Source organism: Cetorhinus maximus, chromosome 2 (assembly GCF_964194155.1).
Source record: "Cetorhinus maximus chromosome 2, sCetMax3.hap1.1, whole genome shotgun sequence".
Classification (NCBI taxonomy): Eukaryota; Metazoa; Chordata; class Chondrichthyes; order Lamniformes; family Cetorhinidae; genus Cetorhinus; species Cetorhinus maximus.
The window spans coordinates 156,591,807-156,609,533 of NC_135880.1; the positions used below are offsets into that span (position 1 = coordinate 156,591,807).

The 17,727-nt window shown below is 45.0% G+C and overlaps 1 protein-coding gene across 16 annotated transcripts in view; it reads left to right on the top strand.

Annotated features, from left to right (window-relative positions):
• The window catches only part of mpdz (multiple PDZ domain crumbs cell polarity complex component), a 420,746-nt gene that overhangs the window by 129,923 nt on the left and 273,096 nt on the right, over nt 1-17,727 (top strand). For 13 of the 16 annotated variants that reach the window (XM_078570535.1, XM_078570542.1, XM_078570530.1 and 10 more), the window contains 2 exons: nt 3,116-3,311; nt 3,759-3,887. In XM_078570535.1, the coding sequence (XP_078426661.1) occupies nt 3,116-3,311; nt 3,759-3,887 (325 nt within the window). The remainder of the gene's footprint in view (nt 1-3,115; nt 3,312-3,758; nt 3,888-17,727) is intronic. The other 3 variants (XM_078570536.1, XM_078570537.1, XM_078570533.1) reach the window with 1 other exon arrangement.

The window sequence follows — 17,727 nt, forward strand, 5'->3', positions numbered from 1 at the left end:
CCGGCCTGGAGATTTAAATATTTCTAAGCCTGCCAGACCACTTAGAACCTCCTCCCTTTCTATGCTAATTTCTTTAACTATATCACAGTCCTTCTGCCTGATTTCCATACCGACGTCGTCCCTCTCACTTGTGAACACCAACACAAAGTATTCATTTAGAGCCCTATCTACGTCTTCCGGCTCCACACACAAATTACCACTATGGTCCTTAATGGGCCCTACTCTTCCCCTCGTTATCCTCTTACTCTTAATGTACTTGTAAAATAACTTTGGATTTTCCTTTGTTTTACCTGCCAATGTTTTTTCATGCCCCTTTTTTGCTCTCCTAACTTCCTTTTTAAGTTTCCCCCCTAAACATTCTATACTGCTCTTGGGTTTCTGCTGTTTTGATCCCTCTGTATCTGTCATAAGCCTCCCTTTTCCTCTTTACCCAATCCTGTATATCCCCCGACATCCAGGGTTCCCTGAATTTGTTGGTCCCACCCTTTACCTTTACTGGAATATGTTGGCCCTGTATTCTCCCTATTTCCTTCTTGAATGAGTCCCACCGCTCTGACGCAGATTTACCTAAAAGTAGCTGCTCCCAGTCCACTCTGGCCAAATCATATCTGATCTTATTAAAATCAGCCTTCCCCCAATTTTGAACTCTGATTTCTGGCACATCCTTGTCCTTTTCCATAACTCCATTAGATTCAAGGATGTTATGATCACTGTCTGCAAAATACTCCCCCATTGATACCTCTACCACTTGCCCGGATTGATTCCCTAAAATTAAGTCCAGGACCGCCCCCTCTCTTGTAGGACCTTCTACCTACTGGCTTAAAAAGCTCTCCTGGATGCATTTTAAGAATTCCGCTCCCTCTAAACCTATTACACTATGACTAACCCAGTTAATGTTGGGGAAGTTGAAATCCCCCACTATTACAATCCTATCATTTTTACACTTCTGTGAAATTTGCCTGCATATCTGCTCTTCTATTTCTCTGACTGTTTGGGGGCCTATAGTACACTTTTAGCAATGTGATTGCTCCTTTTTTGTTTTTCAGTTCTACCCATATGGCTTCATTTGAGGTGCCTTCTAAGATGTCATCCCTCCTTACTGCTGTAATTGATTCCTTGACCAATTTTGCGATACCCCTTCCTATTTTACCTCTTTCCTTGTCTCGCCTGAAGACCCTATATCCTGGAATATTGAGCTGCCAACCCTGCCCCTCTCTCAACCATGTTTCTGTGACAGCAATGACATCATACTTCCATGTGTTAATTTGTGCCCTCAACTCAACTGCCTTATTTGCCAGGCTCCTTGCATTAAAATAAATACCATCCAACCTTGCCAAACTCCCTTGTGCCTTAACTGGCCTATAATTTCTCTGCCTTCCAGACTCACTTGCTCTCTCTTCTAATTTTGTTGAACCTCCTCTCAGGACCCCACCCCCCTACTAAGTTAGTTTAAACCCTCCCCAACAGCACTAACAAACCTCCCCGCAAGGGTGTTGGTCCCATTCCAGCTCAGGTGCATCCCGCCCGCCTTGTACAGGTCCCACTGTCCCCAGAAACTGCCCCAATGTCCCAGAAACCTAAAGCCCTCCCTCCTGCACCATCCCACCAGCCACACATTCATCTGGACTAACCTCCTATTTCTATACTCACTAGCGCCTGGCACCGGACGTAATCCAGAGATTACTACCTTTTAGGTCCTGCTTATTAATCTGTTTCATAGCTCCCTAAATTCTGCTCGCATCCCTCTCATCCCTCTTTCTACCTATGTCATTGGTGCCAATATGTATCACAATCTCTGTCTGTTTGCCCTCCCTTTTAGAATCTAGTCCCTTTACCTGATGCTTGGCATCCAAGGGAGGAATATAATATCTCACATGTCTTGATCTAAAACTACAATTTTTCTTTGTTTCAGAAAAATGTTGATTTTGAAAATTCTGATGAACCTACTTCTATTTGTTCATTTCCTTTTCTAATATATTTAACCATTGCCTTTCATGTCTAAAAACTTGACTGTCATCTAATATGTGTTCTGAAAACTTAACGTATGGGTACTTTTGGCAAAACACTCATGTCCTGAAAGCCGGTGTTATTGAAATCTTCACTCATAATTCTAATACAGTTTGAAAATCTAGAAATCAAAAAACAGCATCGCTTTGCCTGTCATGTCAGCCAGCTATGCTATCCTTCTTTGTAGGACTATCATTTCATAATGGTTGTCTATTTAATCCCAATTTGGGCAATATAGTCTGTATCAGGAAGATATAATAATTTTCCTAATTTATTGTAAAGTAGAGTAATAGTGGGGGGGTGTGTGTGTGTTGGGTGTGGGGACTCAATTGAATTAAAGGCAGTTGATGTATCAGAAGATAAGCTAGGTTGGAAATGTTAAATAGGTAAACATAGGGGAAGGTTTAGAATGTGAGGTGTGAAGGGAACATTTGTATTTTTTAATAAAGCAGACTAGCTTGAATTCAAAAGAGGGGGTGAAATGTTACACCTAGCCAGGGGAAGTTAAGAAACTGTAAAATTGGTACTATGATAAATTTTTTATTATTAGAGAGCTACGGTCCAAAGACATTGTGAAACAATGGGAATTTGAATTCAAAGGGGAATATATATATAAAGGAGAGAAGGTTGTGTGTAAGGGCAGATGTTCTAAGATCTAACAATTGTGAAAACCCTCTAGCCTCTAAGCCTCAAACAGCTGTCTGCAAGAACTGAAGTTAAGAAAAACTGGCTTTGAATTCGACTGTTCAGGGTATTGTGTATCACTTTGCCTGGGTCTTTTAAAATCTGTCTTACTGTTACCTTAACAGAAGTGTAACTGGGAGTTAGATTAATTAAGGGATTTAGAAGTTATCATTGTAGTAATTTGTAGATCTATGTATGTGCTTAAAATCATTTAAAACCACTTCTTCTATTAATTAAGGTTTAATTTAACTTTGTAAGAAACCTGTAAGACTTGGTGGCCTTCTTTTACTGAATTCAAAGCCCGTATCTCGGAATAAGTACAAATTGCAAATAGTTATGGCAGCTGCTTCAAGTTTCCCTCTGGGATTTGGGCAGCTTGGCATTTACAGCCTGTCATAACAGTCTGAATATGTTTCCATTCAAGGTTGATGGAACAAATATTCAAGGCTACACTAACCAGCAAGCAGTGGAAATGTTGCGTCACACAAGCCAAATTGTGCGTCTTATTTTAATGAGGAGAGGACTCAAACCAGAAGCCTTGACACAGTCTGAGAATAAAGATGAAGCAAAACCTGAGATGGGTGGAGATGTCCTCACAATAGATGACAAACCTGCTTCAGGTACATTTGTGGTCCCTGTATGCATCATGTATTCCAATTGCAATTGTTCTAGCGCTTCAGTTCATGTTTTGTGTTGCACTAGAAAAGTGCTTAAAATCCCTGTTCGGATTATTTTATTTGTGCTCGTGTTCATGATAATCCAACTGAAGGGCCTGAAACCGTTTGATATTCTTGATTCAAGTATGCACAGAAATTGTAAATTGAGGAGCTTTTGGAGAAGATGGAAACACTGAAATTCAAGTACATGTGGATAAAAAAAAACAAAGATTTGCAGCGATAGTGTGTTTTCCACTAATCTGAATTTTAAAAAATTGAAGTATGACAGTTGAATATTGCCACTATTGTTGCCAGTTGTATTGTTGACTTTGGGGTTTTATATATCATGTTTAAAATCATAGATTGCCATAACTAAATCATTGTTTTCCTTCATGCAAATGATCTCTGCAGCAATATCTGCAATGATTGAAGAATCATCGGCACTGGTGAATAGGATTTCAAATGCTGCCCCTACTAAGGAGCAAGAAATTGAAGCAGAAGGTGAAACCAGGTTCACGGTAGCAGGTACATATTATCCTGGTAAAAAGTGTTTCTAAAAGCAAAGTTTTTTGTGCAAGATGTTCTCTAGATTTCATGTCATTAAATCTTATGTGAATCTTATGTTCCTTGGAGGTAGAGCTTTATTATCAGATTCTTAGTTAAACCATAGAATGACCTGGGGATTGTAACTGAAAACCCTTTCTGTATATGCCAGCAAGTAAAATATGGCAGATACAGCCTCTCTTTACAGAAGGCAGACAGGTAATCACTCTAACATGACAAGCAGAGCGTAAAACCTATACCTGGCTTATTTTACATAAAATAAATGACAGCACACTCTATAGCTGGCAGCTGTGGGGTTAGGAGTGGGGGGGCAGCGCGGAGAGAAAGATGCTATCATTATGCTTTCGTAATGACAAATGATGGAAGATGCATCTTACTATTTCCATTAATGTAGACTTACTTCTTTGCCTAAGCAAGACAACTTTTTGCTGCCTTGTACACTGGGTGGGGAGGATTGGGAGAGAAGCGGAAAGAGAGAGAAACTTGCCACTTTCCTTGAATTCTGTGTGCAAACACGATGGGTGTTATATTGACCCACATAGCCCTTTTCCTGAGGTAAAAGTGCATTATCAACCATGTTGGGAAAGGAGTTAGACCATAAGACATAGGAGCAGAAATTAGGCCAATCGGCCCATCGAGTCTGCTCCGCCATTCAATCATGGCTGATAAGTTTCTCAACCCCATTCTCCCGCCTTCTCCCCGTAACCTTTGATCCCCTTACCAATCAAGAACCTATCTATCTCGGTCTTAAATACACTCAATGACCTGGCCTCCACAGCCTTCTTTGGCAATGAATTCCATAGATTCACCACTCTCTGGCTAAAGAAGTTTCTCCTCATCTCTGTTCTAAAAGGTCTTCCCTTTACTCTGAGGCTGTGCCCTCGGGTCCTAGTCTCTCCTACTAATGGAAACATCTTCCCCACGTCCACTCTATCCAGACCTTTCAGTATTCTGTAAGTTTCAATCAGATTCCCCCTCATCCTTCTAAACTCCATCGAGTATAGATCCAGAGTCCTCAAACGTTCCTCATATGTTAAGCCTTTCATTCCTGGGATCATTCTCGTGAACCTCCTTTGGACCCTCTCCAGGGCCAGTTCATAGAATGCTTTCGAGATAGTTTCTTAGAGCAGCACATGAACCAACCAGAGACCAGGTTATGTTAGATTTGGTTTTGTGTAATGTGACAGAATTAATTAATGACCAAAGAGAACAGCCATCCCTAGGTAACAGTGACTACAATATGATTAAATTTTATATCCAGTTTGAAAAGGAGAAGAAGTTTATCTTAAACTTAGATAAGGGCAACCAGGTGGACATACATGAAAGCTGAGTTAGCTGAAGTGAACTGGGATCCAAGGCTAGGGGATGGATCAATAGAGAAGCAGTGACAGGCATTTGAGGGGATATTTCAGAATACCCAGAATAAGTATACTCCCATGATAACGAAAAATTCCAAAGGGAGGACCCGCCATCCGTGGTTAACTAAATAAGTTAGGGAAAGCATCAGACTTAAAGAAAAAGCATATAACTGCGCCAAGATGAGTGGCAGATCAGATGATTAGTCAGGATATGAAGAATGGCAGAGAATGACCAAAAGGTTAGTCCGGAGAAAGAAATTAAGAGTATGACAAGAAGCTAACTAGAAATGTGAAAATGGCTAGCAAGAGTTTCTACGTGTATTTTAACAGGGAAAGTGTAGGTAAAGTGAGTGTTGGTCCTCTAGAGAGTGAGAATGGGGAGTTGATAGTAGATAATAAGGAAATGGTGGATGAAATAAACAAATATTTAGCTTCTGACTTCACTAAAGAGGATAAAAATATTCCAGTAATAGCTATAATTCGGGAGGTGGAGGGGAGAGAGGAACTTGGTGAAATTACAATAACTAGGGAAGCAGTGCTGAGCAAACTGATGGAGTTGTGGGCTGAAAGTCTCCAGGTCCAGATGGATTTCATCCCAGGGTCTTAAAATAGGTGGCTAATGAGGTAGTAGATGCATTGGTGTTAATTTTCCAAAATTCCCTAGAATCTGGAAATATTCCATCAGACTAGAAAGTAGCAAATATAGCCACCCTATTCAAGAAGGGAGGGAGGCAGAAAACAGGAAACTATAGGCCAATTAACTTGACATCTGTTGTGGGGAAGGTGTTAATAGTCAATCATTAAAGAGGTTAAAACTGGGCATTTAGAAAAGCTTAAGATAATCGGGAAGAGTCAGCATGGTTTTACGAAATATTAGAATTCTTTGAAGGAGTAACTTGTGTGGTCGTTAGAGGGGAATCTGTAGACGTACTGTACTTAGATTTCCAGAAAGCATTTGATAAGATGCCACATCAAAGGTTATTACGGAAAATGAAAGCTCATAGTGTAGGGGGTAACATATTAGCCTGGATATAAGGCTGGCTGGCTGGCAAAAAACAGAGAGTATGCATAAATGGGTCTTTGTCTGATTGGCAGGATGTGATGAGTGGAGTCCCACAGCAGTCTGTGTTGGAGTCTCAGCTTTTTACAATTTACATCAATGACTTAGATGAAGGGAGCAAAGGCATGGTAGATAAATTTACAGATGACACAAAGATAGGTAGGAAAGTATGTTATGAAGAAGACAGAAGGAGTTTTCAGATGGATATAGTTAAGTTGAGTGAGTGGGCAAAAATCTGGCAGATGGAGTATAATGTGGGCAAATGTGACATTGTTCACTTTGGCAGGAAGAATAAAAATGCAGAGTATTACTTAAATGGAGAATGACTGCAGAATTCTAAGGTGCAGAGGGACCTAGGTGGTCTTGTGCATGAGTCACAAAAAGTTAGTATGCATTTACAGCATGTAATCAAGAAGGCTAATGGAATGATATCCTTTATTATGAGGGGAATTGAACATAAAAGTAAGGATGTTATGCTTCAGTTATAGAGGGCATTGGTGAGACTGCATATCAAATACTGTGCAGTTTTGATCCTCTCATTTAAGGATGGATGTAAATGCATTGGAGATTGTTCAGAGGAGGTTTACTAGATTGATATCTGGAATGAGCGGGTTGCCTTATGAGAATAGGTTGGGTAGGATCAGCTTTTTTCTACTGGCATTTAGAAGAGTGAGAGGTGACTTGATAGAAGTGTATAAGGTCTTGAATAGCCTTGACAGGTGGACGTGGAAAGGATGTTTCCTCTTGTGGGTGAGTCCAGAACTAAGGGTCACGCTTATAGGACAGAGATGAGGAGAATTCTCTGAGGGGGTTGTGCGACTATGGAACTCTGCCTCAGAAGGTGGTGGGGGTGGGGTCACTGAATATTTTTAAGGCAGTGGTAGATAGATTCTTATTAGTCAAGGGAATCAAAGGTTATTTGGGGTAGATGGGAATGTAGAACTTGAAACAAGAAGATCAGCCATGATCTGATTCAATGCATGCTCGAGAGGCTGACTGGCCTACTTCTGCTTCTATTTCATATGTTCGTATGTTCATATGTATGAGAAACAAGAAGCATCTCTTACCCATTGAATCACAGAATCACAGAGTGCAGAAGAGGCCCATCGGCCCATCGAGTCTGCATCGACACATGAGAAACACCTAGCCTACCTACCTAATCCCATTTACCAGCGCTTGGCACATCACACCATTCAAGGCTATGGGCCAAGTGTTCATCCAGGATTTAAAGGATGTGAGGCAACCCGCCTCCACCACTCTCCCAGGCAGCACATTCCAGACCGTCACCACCCTCTGGGTAAAAAGGTTTTTCCTCACATCCTCCCTAAACCTCCTGCCCGTCACCTTGAACTTGTGTCCCCTCATGGCTGACCCTTCAACCAAGGGGAACAGCTGCTCCCTATCCACCCTGTCCATGCCCCTCATAATCTTGTACACCTCGATCACGTCCCCTCTCAGTCTTCTCTGCTCCAACGAAAACAACCCAAGTCTATCCAACTCTCTTCATATTTCATCCCTGGGAACATCCTGGTGAATCTCCTCTGTACACCCTCCAGTGTAATCACATCCTACCTATAATGTGGCAACCAGAACTGCACACAGTACTCCAGCTGTGGCCTTCTATACAACTCCAACATGACCTCTCTACTTTCATAATCTATGCCTCGATTGGTAAAGGCAAGTGTCTCATATGCATTTTTCACCACCCCACTAACATGCCCCTCCTCCTTCAGAGATCTATGTACACACACACCCAGTCCCTTTCTTCCTCAGAACTTCCTAGTGTCATGCTGTTCATTGAATACTTCCTTGTCAAATTACTCCTTCCAAAGTGTATCACCTCACACTTTTCAGGGTTAAATTCCATCTGCCACTTATCTGCCCATTTGACCATCCCGTCTATATCATCCCGTAGCCCAAGACACTCAACCTCACTGTTAACCACCCGGCCAATCTTTGTGTCATCTGCAAACTTACTAATCCTACCCCCTACATCGTCATCTATGTCGTTTATATAAATGGTGAATAATAGGGGACCGAGCACAGATGCCTATGGTACGCCACTGAACACTGGCTTCCAGTCACTAAAGCATCCTTCTGTCATCACCCTCTGTCTCCTACAACTAAGCCATTTTTGAACCCACCTTATCAAATGACCCTGTATCCCATTTGCATTTGGCTTCTTTATAAGTTTCCCATGTGAGACCTTGTCAAAGGCTTTGCTGAAATCCATATAAACTACATCAACTGCATTACCCTCATCTACACACCTGGTCACCTCCTCAAAAAATTCAATCAAATTTGTTAGGCATGACCTCCCTCTGACAAAGCCATGCTGACTATCCCTGATCAAACCTTGCCTCTCCAAGTGGAGATAGATTCTCTCCTTCAGAATTTTCTTCAATAGTTTCCCTACCACTGACGTAAGAAGTAGGTGCAAAGCTATTTGCAAATGTAAATAAAAGGCCTATTGCCTGTTTCAGCTCTCTGCAGCTGTTTTGGATTGCCCTGTGTCATCCAACACCAGCACTTGCTGCATTCGGAAAAAGCAACTTTAAAAATCAAGTGCAAAAATATACAGAAGTACTCACCGCATTCACCATGGCGCACTGTCATGAGATCTAACCTACAGCAGCACTTCCCATCCAGATCTCCCTACCCCTACGCCTCGAACACCAGGAACTCTGATCTTCTTTGCCGGTAATCACAACCAGCAGGCCCTCCATGGCCAATGGCCCCTTCCTGACTCAGGACTGCAAGCCGAATGACCCCAATCTCCGTTCCCGACTCCCGACAGCAAGTCCAAAGATCCTGATCTTCCTTCCGTACTGCCAGTTGAAAGGCTAATGACTCCACTCTCCTCAACTCCTAACTCCTAGGCCCCAATCTCCCTTACTAATTGCAGGCCCAAGGTTTTAGGTCACCCTTCCAACTCTCAAAAACAAACCCAAGGACTTCGATCTCCCTTACTGACCCCCAGCTGCAAACCCATGAATCCTGATGTCCCTTTCCTACTCCTGACTACAAGCCCAAGGCCCATGATCTCCCTGGCTGAAGGCCCAAGGAACCTTATCTCCCTGCCCAACCCCCATACAAACATTTACTTACATCCCAAACATGGATGAATTCCCAACACTTGATGACTCCATCCACAACCTCTAATGTCTCCCCAACGCCTGTAATTCGACCTGACAACTTTCTTGGCACCACTAAGCTAACTTGGAAATTCTGGACTACTTAGCTATGTGACCACCTATCGTAGCGCTGTGTTTAGTCTGAAGAAGTCCACTGCCCGATAACCTGGGTTCCTCTGACCTCATCATTTTTCTGCGTATCTTCTGCCGAATGGAAAACATTTCACCAGAACTTTTTTCACCAGGGCACCTTGTTAATGCAGTCACTGTGCTCCAGTGGTGGAAGGAGTGAATATTTAAGGCGGTGGATAGGATGCCGATCAAACGGGTTGCTTTATCCTGGATGCTGTAGAGCTTCTTGAGTGTTTTTGGAGTTGCACTCATCCAGTCAAGTAGAGAGTAATCCATTATCAGCCTGACCTGTGCTCTATAGATGATGGGCACGCTTTGGTGTTACAACCCCTGTTTGATCCGTAAATAACAAATTTGCCAAACAACACCCCCAAATTTCACTGTTTTGTGCTTTTTGCTTCAGCAGAAGTCCGAGTCGACATAAACTAAACATAAATTAATCGGCAGTTCATGGACAGTATGAATTATAAATTACACATGGAATGGTAGATAAAACAGAGACTATCGCTGAGTTAGCCGGCAGTCCATTTTGCCTATTTGGATCCCTATTTCAGTCACACAATTTTTCTAAACAGAATTCTAACCCCTTTCCTTCAAGAACTTAACCAATTCTCCGCAGGCAACGGCTTCAACATTAACAGGGTTCCGCCTATGCGGTTTTCGTCTGCATGGTGCACTTCTTACTGGAACTTTCTCGGTTCTCAGTTCCTGTCAGTTGTGGTAATGTGGATCTTCCAGAATCACCTTTACTTCTGCACAGTATGGTTGGTTCTAGGCATTCAATTACTTGGAAGTGAAAGAAACAGTGGCAACAGTCCTAAACCTGCTTTCAAACCGTTCAGGAATGCAACTCTGTGACTCGGCTTGCTTGACCACCTTCCCTACCCTGCTCTTCCGTTTTCTCTTAGTGCAAATCTGGGAAAATTCTGCCCAAAGTGTGGGGTGGGGGGAAACAACGTTTTACCTGCTGGCCACAATGGCGGGTTTTCATGCCGTATCATCCCAAAACCGCCTCATTATTTATGCATTCCCAGGAAACACGCCGTTTCCATGGCAGGCGGGATCTCATTCTCCCTCTTGCCATCACCCCATTGTTGCATCACGCCGGCCCCCATGTTTAAAAGGCAGCCACCAGCACACACTGCTCATCGCCAACAACTCACCACCGTTGCCCGGGAGACATGGCCAGCAAAGGAAAAAAAAGACTGCAGCCACCCCAGTTTAGTGACGAGTCCCTTGAGCGACTGCTGGATGTCCTGTATTCCTTCTCTGGCCACAGGATGGGCAGCAACATGACCAATCTGATTTGGGAGGTGGTGGCAGGGTGGTCAGCACCAATGCCCTTCAGAAGAGGACAGCTGCCTAGTGCCGTAAGAGAATGAATGATCTCCTCCATTCCACCAGGTAAGTCACTCTTTTCATCACTCTCACCTCACACTCACAAACCCAGCACACATCCACAGGACCCTCACTCACTGCCAGTTCAAGGGACATCACATTCACTCTCTCACACACATACCATCATTGTCTTCAGCCTGTCCATGGGACCACTCACCACTTGCCCAGGCCAGGCACATTTATCATCTGGCCTGGCAGGTGTCCTGCTTACACTTTCTCCATTGATATCCATGCAGGACAAGCTGGCACATGATAAGCGAGAGAGGTTGCAGACCAGTGGCGGAATGCCCGAAGTCAAGGCCCTCGCGGACTTTAAAAACAGAGCCATCGAGCTGGCTGGCGAGAATCTGGACCGGTCCTGTGCTGATGGTGAGGTCGGTGCTGCTCTACCAAGTAAAGATCTAGTAGTACAACATCCATCAGACAACCATGCCGTGAGTGATGTGTCCTCTTTCGCAGGCCACTGCCATGCACTAATTATCTCTCCTTGCTTTTGCAGGCACATCTGCCAAACAGCCGACAGAGTCCTGACCCAGGGCTTCCAATCAAGCCCTGAAGAAACCTCTGAAGGGACCCTCCTTGAAGTTCCATCACAGCGTTCACCCACACCCTCCACCAGCGCAGAGACACACACCTCGGTTGACCTAGCTTTAGAATAGACACGGGATCACAATCTGGTGAGCACATCACACTGTCTGATCCACAGCAGGCGGCAGTAGGGATTTCCTAGGTCCCTGGCATTCGGAGCACTGTTGAAGGCCAGAAATTTGCTGAGTCCGAGTCAGAAGTCTCGGTCATGTCACAGTTGCTGGAGCTGCAAAGGCAAGCTCGAGAACACCAGGAAGGGATGTCCACTGTACTCCTCAGATTGCAAGGAGTAGTCCATCCGCCTTCAGGCTGAGGCGATAGGGCCGGCATGCCAATGGACTGAGGTCAATACTGGTAGCATAGTGGCCAGGACGTTGCTCCTGCACTGCTGCATGGGCTCAACTCCATCGATGACGCCATACTTGGCCTACAACAGTATGTACACAGTAAGGGTGTGGGGCAGCTTGGTCTCACTCCATCTACCCCTTCCCCTCAATGAGTCAGCCAGGCACCCACAGGCTCCCATAGGGAGGAGGATCAGCAGGTGCACACTGCAGGCCTATCCACCCGGGTGACTCTGGGAGTGACCAGCCCATCCGAATCCCCTCTTCGTGTCACCGCAGCAGCTCCAGCTTCACAGACCGAGGAGGGTGCCACTGCCACACAGCAGGAGCCCTAAAGCAGTCCGGGGCCCTCCAAGTCTCGGCCCTCCAGAGGACGCCTGCCAAAATCATCACAGACAGGGCATCACAGTCAGCAAGCTCCTCCACCTCCACTATGGATGTCTGGGGAGCACCAAGACGTAGCGGCAGGGTTAGGAAAGTTAAGGAGAATTAGTTGCACAACCTGTGCATGGGTGTTAATCACTTGTACATACTGTTGACTGTCAATAAACTCTCAAGAATGCCTCCCTGCCTATGGCTCCTTCTTTTGATGAGCAGTGTTCTTGTCACTCATCCTCGGAGGTGCTTGTCATTGCTGCCAGATTCTGGTGGGCAGGTGCCACAGAGTTCTCTCATTCTTTCGATGTGATCTTAGCACCTTTATAGGAGGGGCTGATCCTCATCTCTTTAGCACCTGTGACCACTGATGCTGTGCTCCAGCTCCTGAAGGGCTCAGGTGCTGAAGTGGACAAAGGATCAGATGCTTCTAAAGGTTCTTGCCTGTGTCTCTATGATATGACCCTGATCACAGAGTGCAAGCGAGCTGCTCTCGGCCAGACAGGACTCAGACATTCTCAGAGGCTACGTGAAGATTCATGGAGTGTCCTCACTGCATGTCATCATCATCCTTCTGCAATCAAGTGATTATTAGGGCCTCCACTGCATCTCCATGACAGGAGCATTCTCACAGAGGGTATTTGCGCTGTCATTAGCCAGACTGGAGTCAAGCGTTCACACATGCGCTGTGAGTACCTGTGTGAACACCTCACTGCATGTTGTCATTATCCTTCACAAATGTAGCTGCTATGAGGGTTTCCCGAGCGCGCCTGCCTTGTCTAGCCAGTACGAGGGCCTCATCCCCGTCATCGTTGCCTCTGAGGACCTCCTCACTTTCATCCCCATCAGTGGCGTCCTCATCGGAGGAGATGTGCAGCTCTTCCATCTCCTCCTCAGCCAGCTCGTCTACCCGTTGGAGCACCAGGTTGTAAAGGGAGCAGCAGACGACGATAATGCGTGACACCCTCTGTGGACTATATTGCAGGGTTCTACCAAACCAGTCCAGGCACCGGAACCTCATCTTCAGCATCCCAATAATCTGCTCCATCAAGTTGCAAGCTGCAGCATGAGCCTCATCATACTGCCACTCTGCTGCAGCCTGAGGCCGCTGCATTGGGGTCATCAGCCACGGCCTCTGCGGGTAGCCCCTGTCCCCGAGAAGCCATCCCTGCAGCTCCTGTAGACCCTGGAAGACTCCAGGGACCTGTGGCTGACTGAGGATGTAGGTGTCGTGCATATGTCCTGGAAACCATGTATACACCTGCAGGATGTGTTCTGGTGGTCGCATACTAGCTGCTCATTCAGTGAGTGGAATCCCTTGTGGCTGATGTAGTCCACCGGGTGCAGTGATGGAGACATGAGCGCCACATGAGTGATTCGATCGCACCCTGCACCTGTGGAAATCCCGAGATCTGAACGAATCCAATGGCCCTTGCATCCTGGCTGCCCCGGTCCTGGGCGAAATGCACAAAGTTGTGTGCCCTCGAGAAGTTGGCATCCATGGCCTCATGGATGCGTTTGTGGGTGGAGGCTTGTGAGATCCCATAGAGATCACCTGTGGAGCCCTGAAAGGAGCCATTGGCTTGGAAATTGAGTGCCGTGGTCACTTTCACAGCCACTGGCAGTGGATGCCCCCCATGTCCCCTTGGCACCAAGTCCTGCAGTAAGGGCAGATGTGAGCGACCAGGTCCCTAGACAAGCACAGCCATTGGCGACACTGGTTCTCAGTCATCTGCAGGAATGACTGACGGCGTCTATAGACCTTGGGTGTTGCTAGGTGTTGTACAGCCACAGCTCGCTGTCGCTCCTGGGCAGCATGTGCGGGAGCCCCAGCAGTCCCTTTTTCCTGAGGTTGCTGCTCCTGAGTTTGTACGGCCAGGTGCCTCAGTAGCTCTCCCCTTCGTTGTCTTCGCTGTCTGTAGGCCATCAGGCATACAGCTAGGTCACGAGGCTTCATGCTCCTGATGTGGTCCTCCTGTGGCATGAAAGAGAGAGAGAGAGAGAGACGTGGTTAGCATGGGTGAACTTAGCACCTTTCCTGGGTGAGCCTGTGTGAGTGCCCCTTAACACTTCCCAGAGAGTGCTGGCCTCCCCTTGGATGGCCGCAGATGAGTGCGCTGCATGCCTGCCCTGTCGGGCTGCGACATGGGGGAAACAGCTCTTAGCCAGGTTGCTGAGATTGCAAGGGGCCGTGAGCTCTTCCAGCAGTGATTGCTACATGGCCAGTGTTGTTGCGGAGATTGTACAACATGTGCAGTCCACCTACACCAAGGCCCAGTAAAATGCTCGCGGACTCGCAGTCTGTGCCGGTGGAGGGGGTGGTGGTACTTTGGTGCCTCGCGTTGCTTGCGCGGGCGCTATTTAATAAAATCATGGTTGATCTGATAGTAACCTGAAATCTGCATCGCGTCTACCGCCGATAACCTATCAACCCCTTGCTTATCAAGAATCTATCACCTCCACCTTAAAAAAAAATTCAAAGCCTCAGCTTCTGCCACCTTTTCAGAAAGAGAGCTCCAAAGACTCTCAACCCACTGATATTGCTGAAAAAATTGACATGCTGTCAAAGCTTTTTGTCTTGTACTCATCAGGACAGTTGCAAAAATGCCAAATTTCAAAAGAAAGCAATTTATACCACATGAAAAAAAGGTGCTGTTTGCTTGGCATTTCGATTCTGATTGGTTGAAGTGTTGCCAGGGAGAGCAAGTGCTGTCCAATCGTGGAATTACATCTAATATTGGACATCATGTCCTGAGTCTTGTAAGCATTGATTTTTTGAGTATGGCAGATTGTATTAAACAGCCCGCCCCTTCGGATGTTAGGCCACAGCAGGAGTATTTTTTTAAAAAGGTCTGAATTAATGTAAATTTCACATTCAATCAGTTTTCCAAGTAAAATGCAAAGATACAAAATGTATTACTACCGTGTGCAGTTTTTGCACTATAGAAAAGGTGTAATTGCCCTGGAGAAGGTCAGAAGAGATTTATGAGGATGTTACCTGGACTGGAGTTTTTTGGTTATGAGGAAAGATTGGATAGGCCAGGATTGTCTTTGGAGCAAAGGAAACTGAAGGGAGACCAAATTGACGTGTTTAGAAGGATGAGGGGCCTAGACAGAGCGGATAGGAAGGCCCTATTCCCTTTGAGGTGTCCATAACCAGAGGGCATAAATACAGGGTAAGAGATAGGAGGTTTAGAGGGAATTCAAGGGGACATTTTTTTCACCCAGATGGTAGGGATCTGGAACTCACTGCATGAAAGGAGGGTGGAGACAGCAACCTTCATGACATTTAAAAAGTACTTGGACATGCACTTGAAGTGCAGTAACCAACAAGGTTACAGACTAAAGAGCAGGAAAGTAGGATTAGGCTCGATGGCTGCTTGTCAACTGGTGCAGATTCAGTGGGCCAAATGGCCTCCTTTGGTGATGTAAATTTCTATGGCTGATTTCCAATACTAAACATTGATCTGCATGATTCTGCACTGACTTGCATATGTCGTATGTTAAGGCCTTAGAATCCCTTTTGGTTATAGTAAAGTTCAGAGTTGACATGCAGCATCCACAAAGCAATGTGTGTACATTCAATAACCTCCTGCATCTCCGAGTAGCCCATAATCTCACCTTGCTCTGCCTGCTTCCTCATTGTGAAACTGCAGCAGGTGGCAGATTTCAATGAGGGCACACATAATAGAGCAGAGATACCTAACGCACTGTTACTTTCTGAGGTTCAGGTAGGAAAATTAATCCCATGACGGCAGCTGGTGGAATTTAAATTAAATTAATAAAGTCTGGAATTGAAAGCTAACCTCAGTAATGGTGGCCATGAAACTATCATCAATTATAAAAATCCATCTAGTTCACTAATGTGCTTTAGGGAAGGAAATCTGCCACCCTTACATGGCCTGGCCTACATGTGACTCTAGACCTACAGTAATATGGATGACCCTTAATGCCCTCTGAAATGGCCTAGCAAAGCCAAGTTCAAGGGCAGTTAGGGATGGGTAACAAATGGCGACTTTGCCAGTGACGCCCATATCCCATGAAAGAATAGATAAAATTGCTCCCTGAGCACTCTGGGCAGATGTGGCCCCCTACTGAGAGCCTTTCTCCCCCTCCTCATCTCTGTTCCAGCTGCTTGAAATGCTATGCATCACTTCTGTTTTTCTCTGTTGTACTGTAGTCGAAGTGGAACGCCTACTGCTATACCCATGTTTGAAAGCAATGGTTTGTGCAGAATCCTTGAAGTCAGGACAAAGTCCTTCAGCACTGCAGCACTCCCTGTAGACATTTGTGACTTTAAACAAATCTAGAAACCAGGAAAAACTGCAACCTCATCAAGAGTCTGTGGAAATCTAGGAATAACAAACCTGTAACTAACCTGATGATCCTTTTAAAAAGCACTTATGGGTAGGGTGTGTGTGTGGTGAGCTGGATCCTTCACCCTGCTGCACGTATGTTCAGTTGTGGGAATTAAAAGTCTGATGATGACCATGAAACCATTGCTGATTGTCATAAAGACTGGTTCACTAATGTCCTTTGGGGAAGGAAGTGTGCCATCCTTACCTGGCCTGGTTTGCATTTGACTCTAGACCCACAGCAATGTGACTGACTCTTAAAATTGCCCTCTAAACAGGGGCAATTAGGGATGGGCAATAAATGCCAGCCTAGCCAGCGATGCATCTCATGAACGAATAATAAAAAAAAAACAAAATTGGCCTGTCTATAGGATTCCTCATGAATGGAAGCTTGTCCTTTTCTGTTGTGTTTTACATTGTATGTCCTAAAGATACCAGAGTTAATCAGAAGGCAATTTTGTAGATTCTTCATTCAACCCCCAGCTGCAGATATATGAGATCCTTCCCCCAACATCTTCATAATTAACCTTCCCCGAGCCGCCTTCCTGAATCCTGTATTGAAGGTGAGCTGTTTTGAAAGGAGATGACTACAGGAATGCTGAATTGGTGTACTCGGGCTTCAAAGTATTAAACCATAGGATCACAGGATAGGTGGGAAGGCAGGTTTGTACAATAAGGTTGGCCTATCTGAAAGATGCCAATGACTTCTGGTGGATTTATCATGTTTTGCATGGTTTCTGGTTGCTTCTGCTCCTCAAGAAATGGAAATGGAGAAAGAACTGCTTTCATTTGAAAGTGAGCCTATGAGATGTTTAGTCAATTTTTTTTTATTGTTGTTTCAGCAATTTCAGATTGGGAAAGTTCAGCTTCTCTTTGGTTAAATCAAGAATTGCTGATTTTATCTTTAGAACTGATTTGAATATTATTTGTACGGAACATTGTGGCAGGCAGGAGGGAGAAGAATGTTTGCAAGAGAGATTTTATTGATTTGGAGAATTTTTTAATACAATGACTAAAATGCTAAATATTTACAAGAACAATTTTTTTCAACATACAACCTTGGGTGGAATTT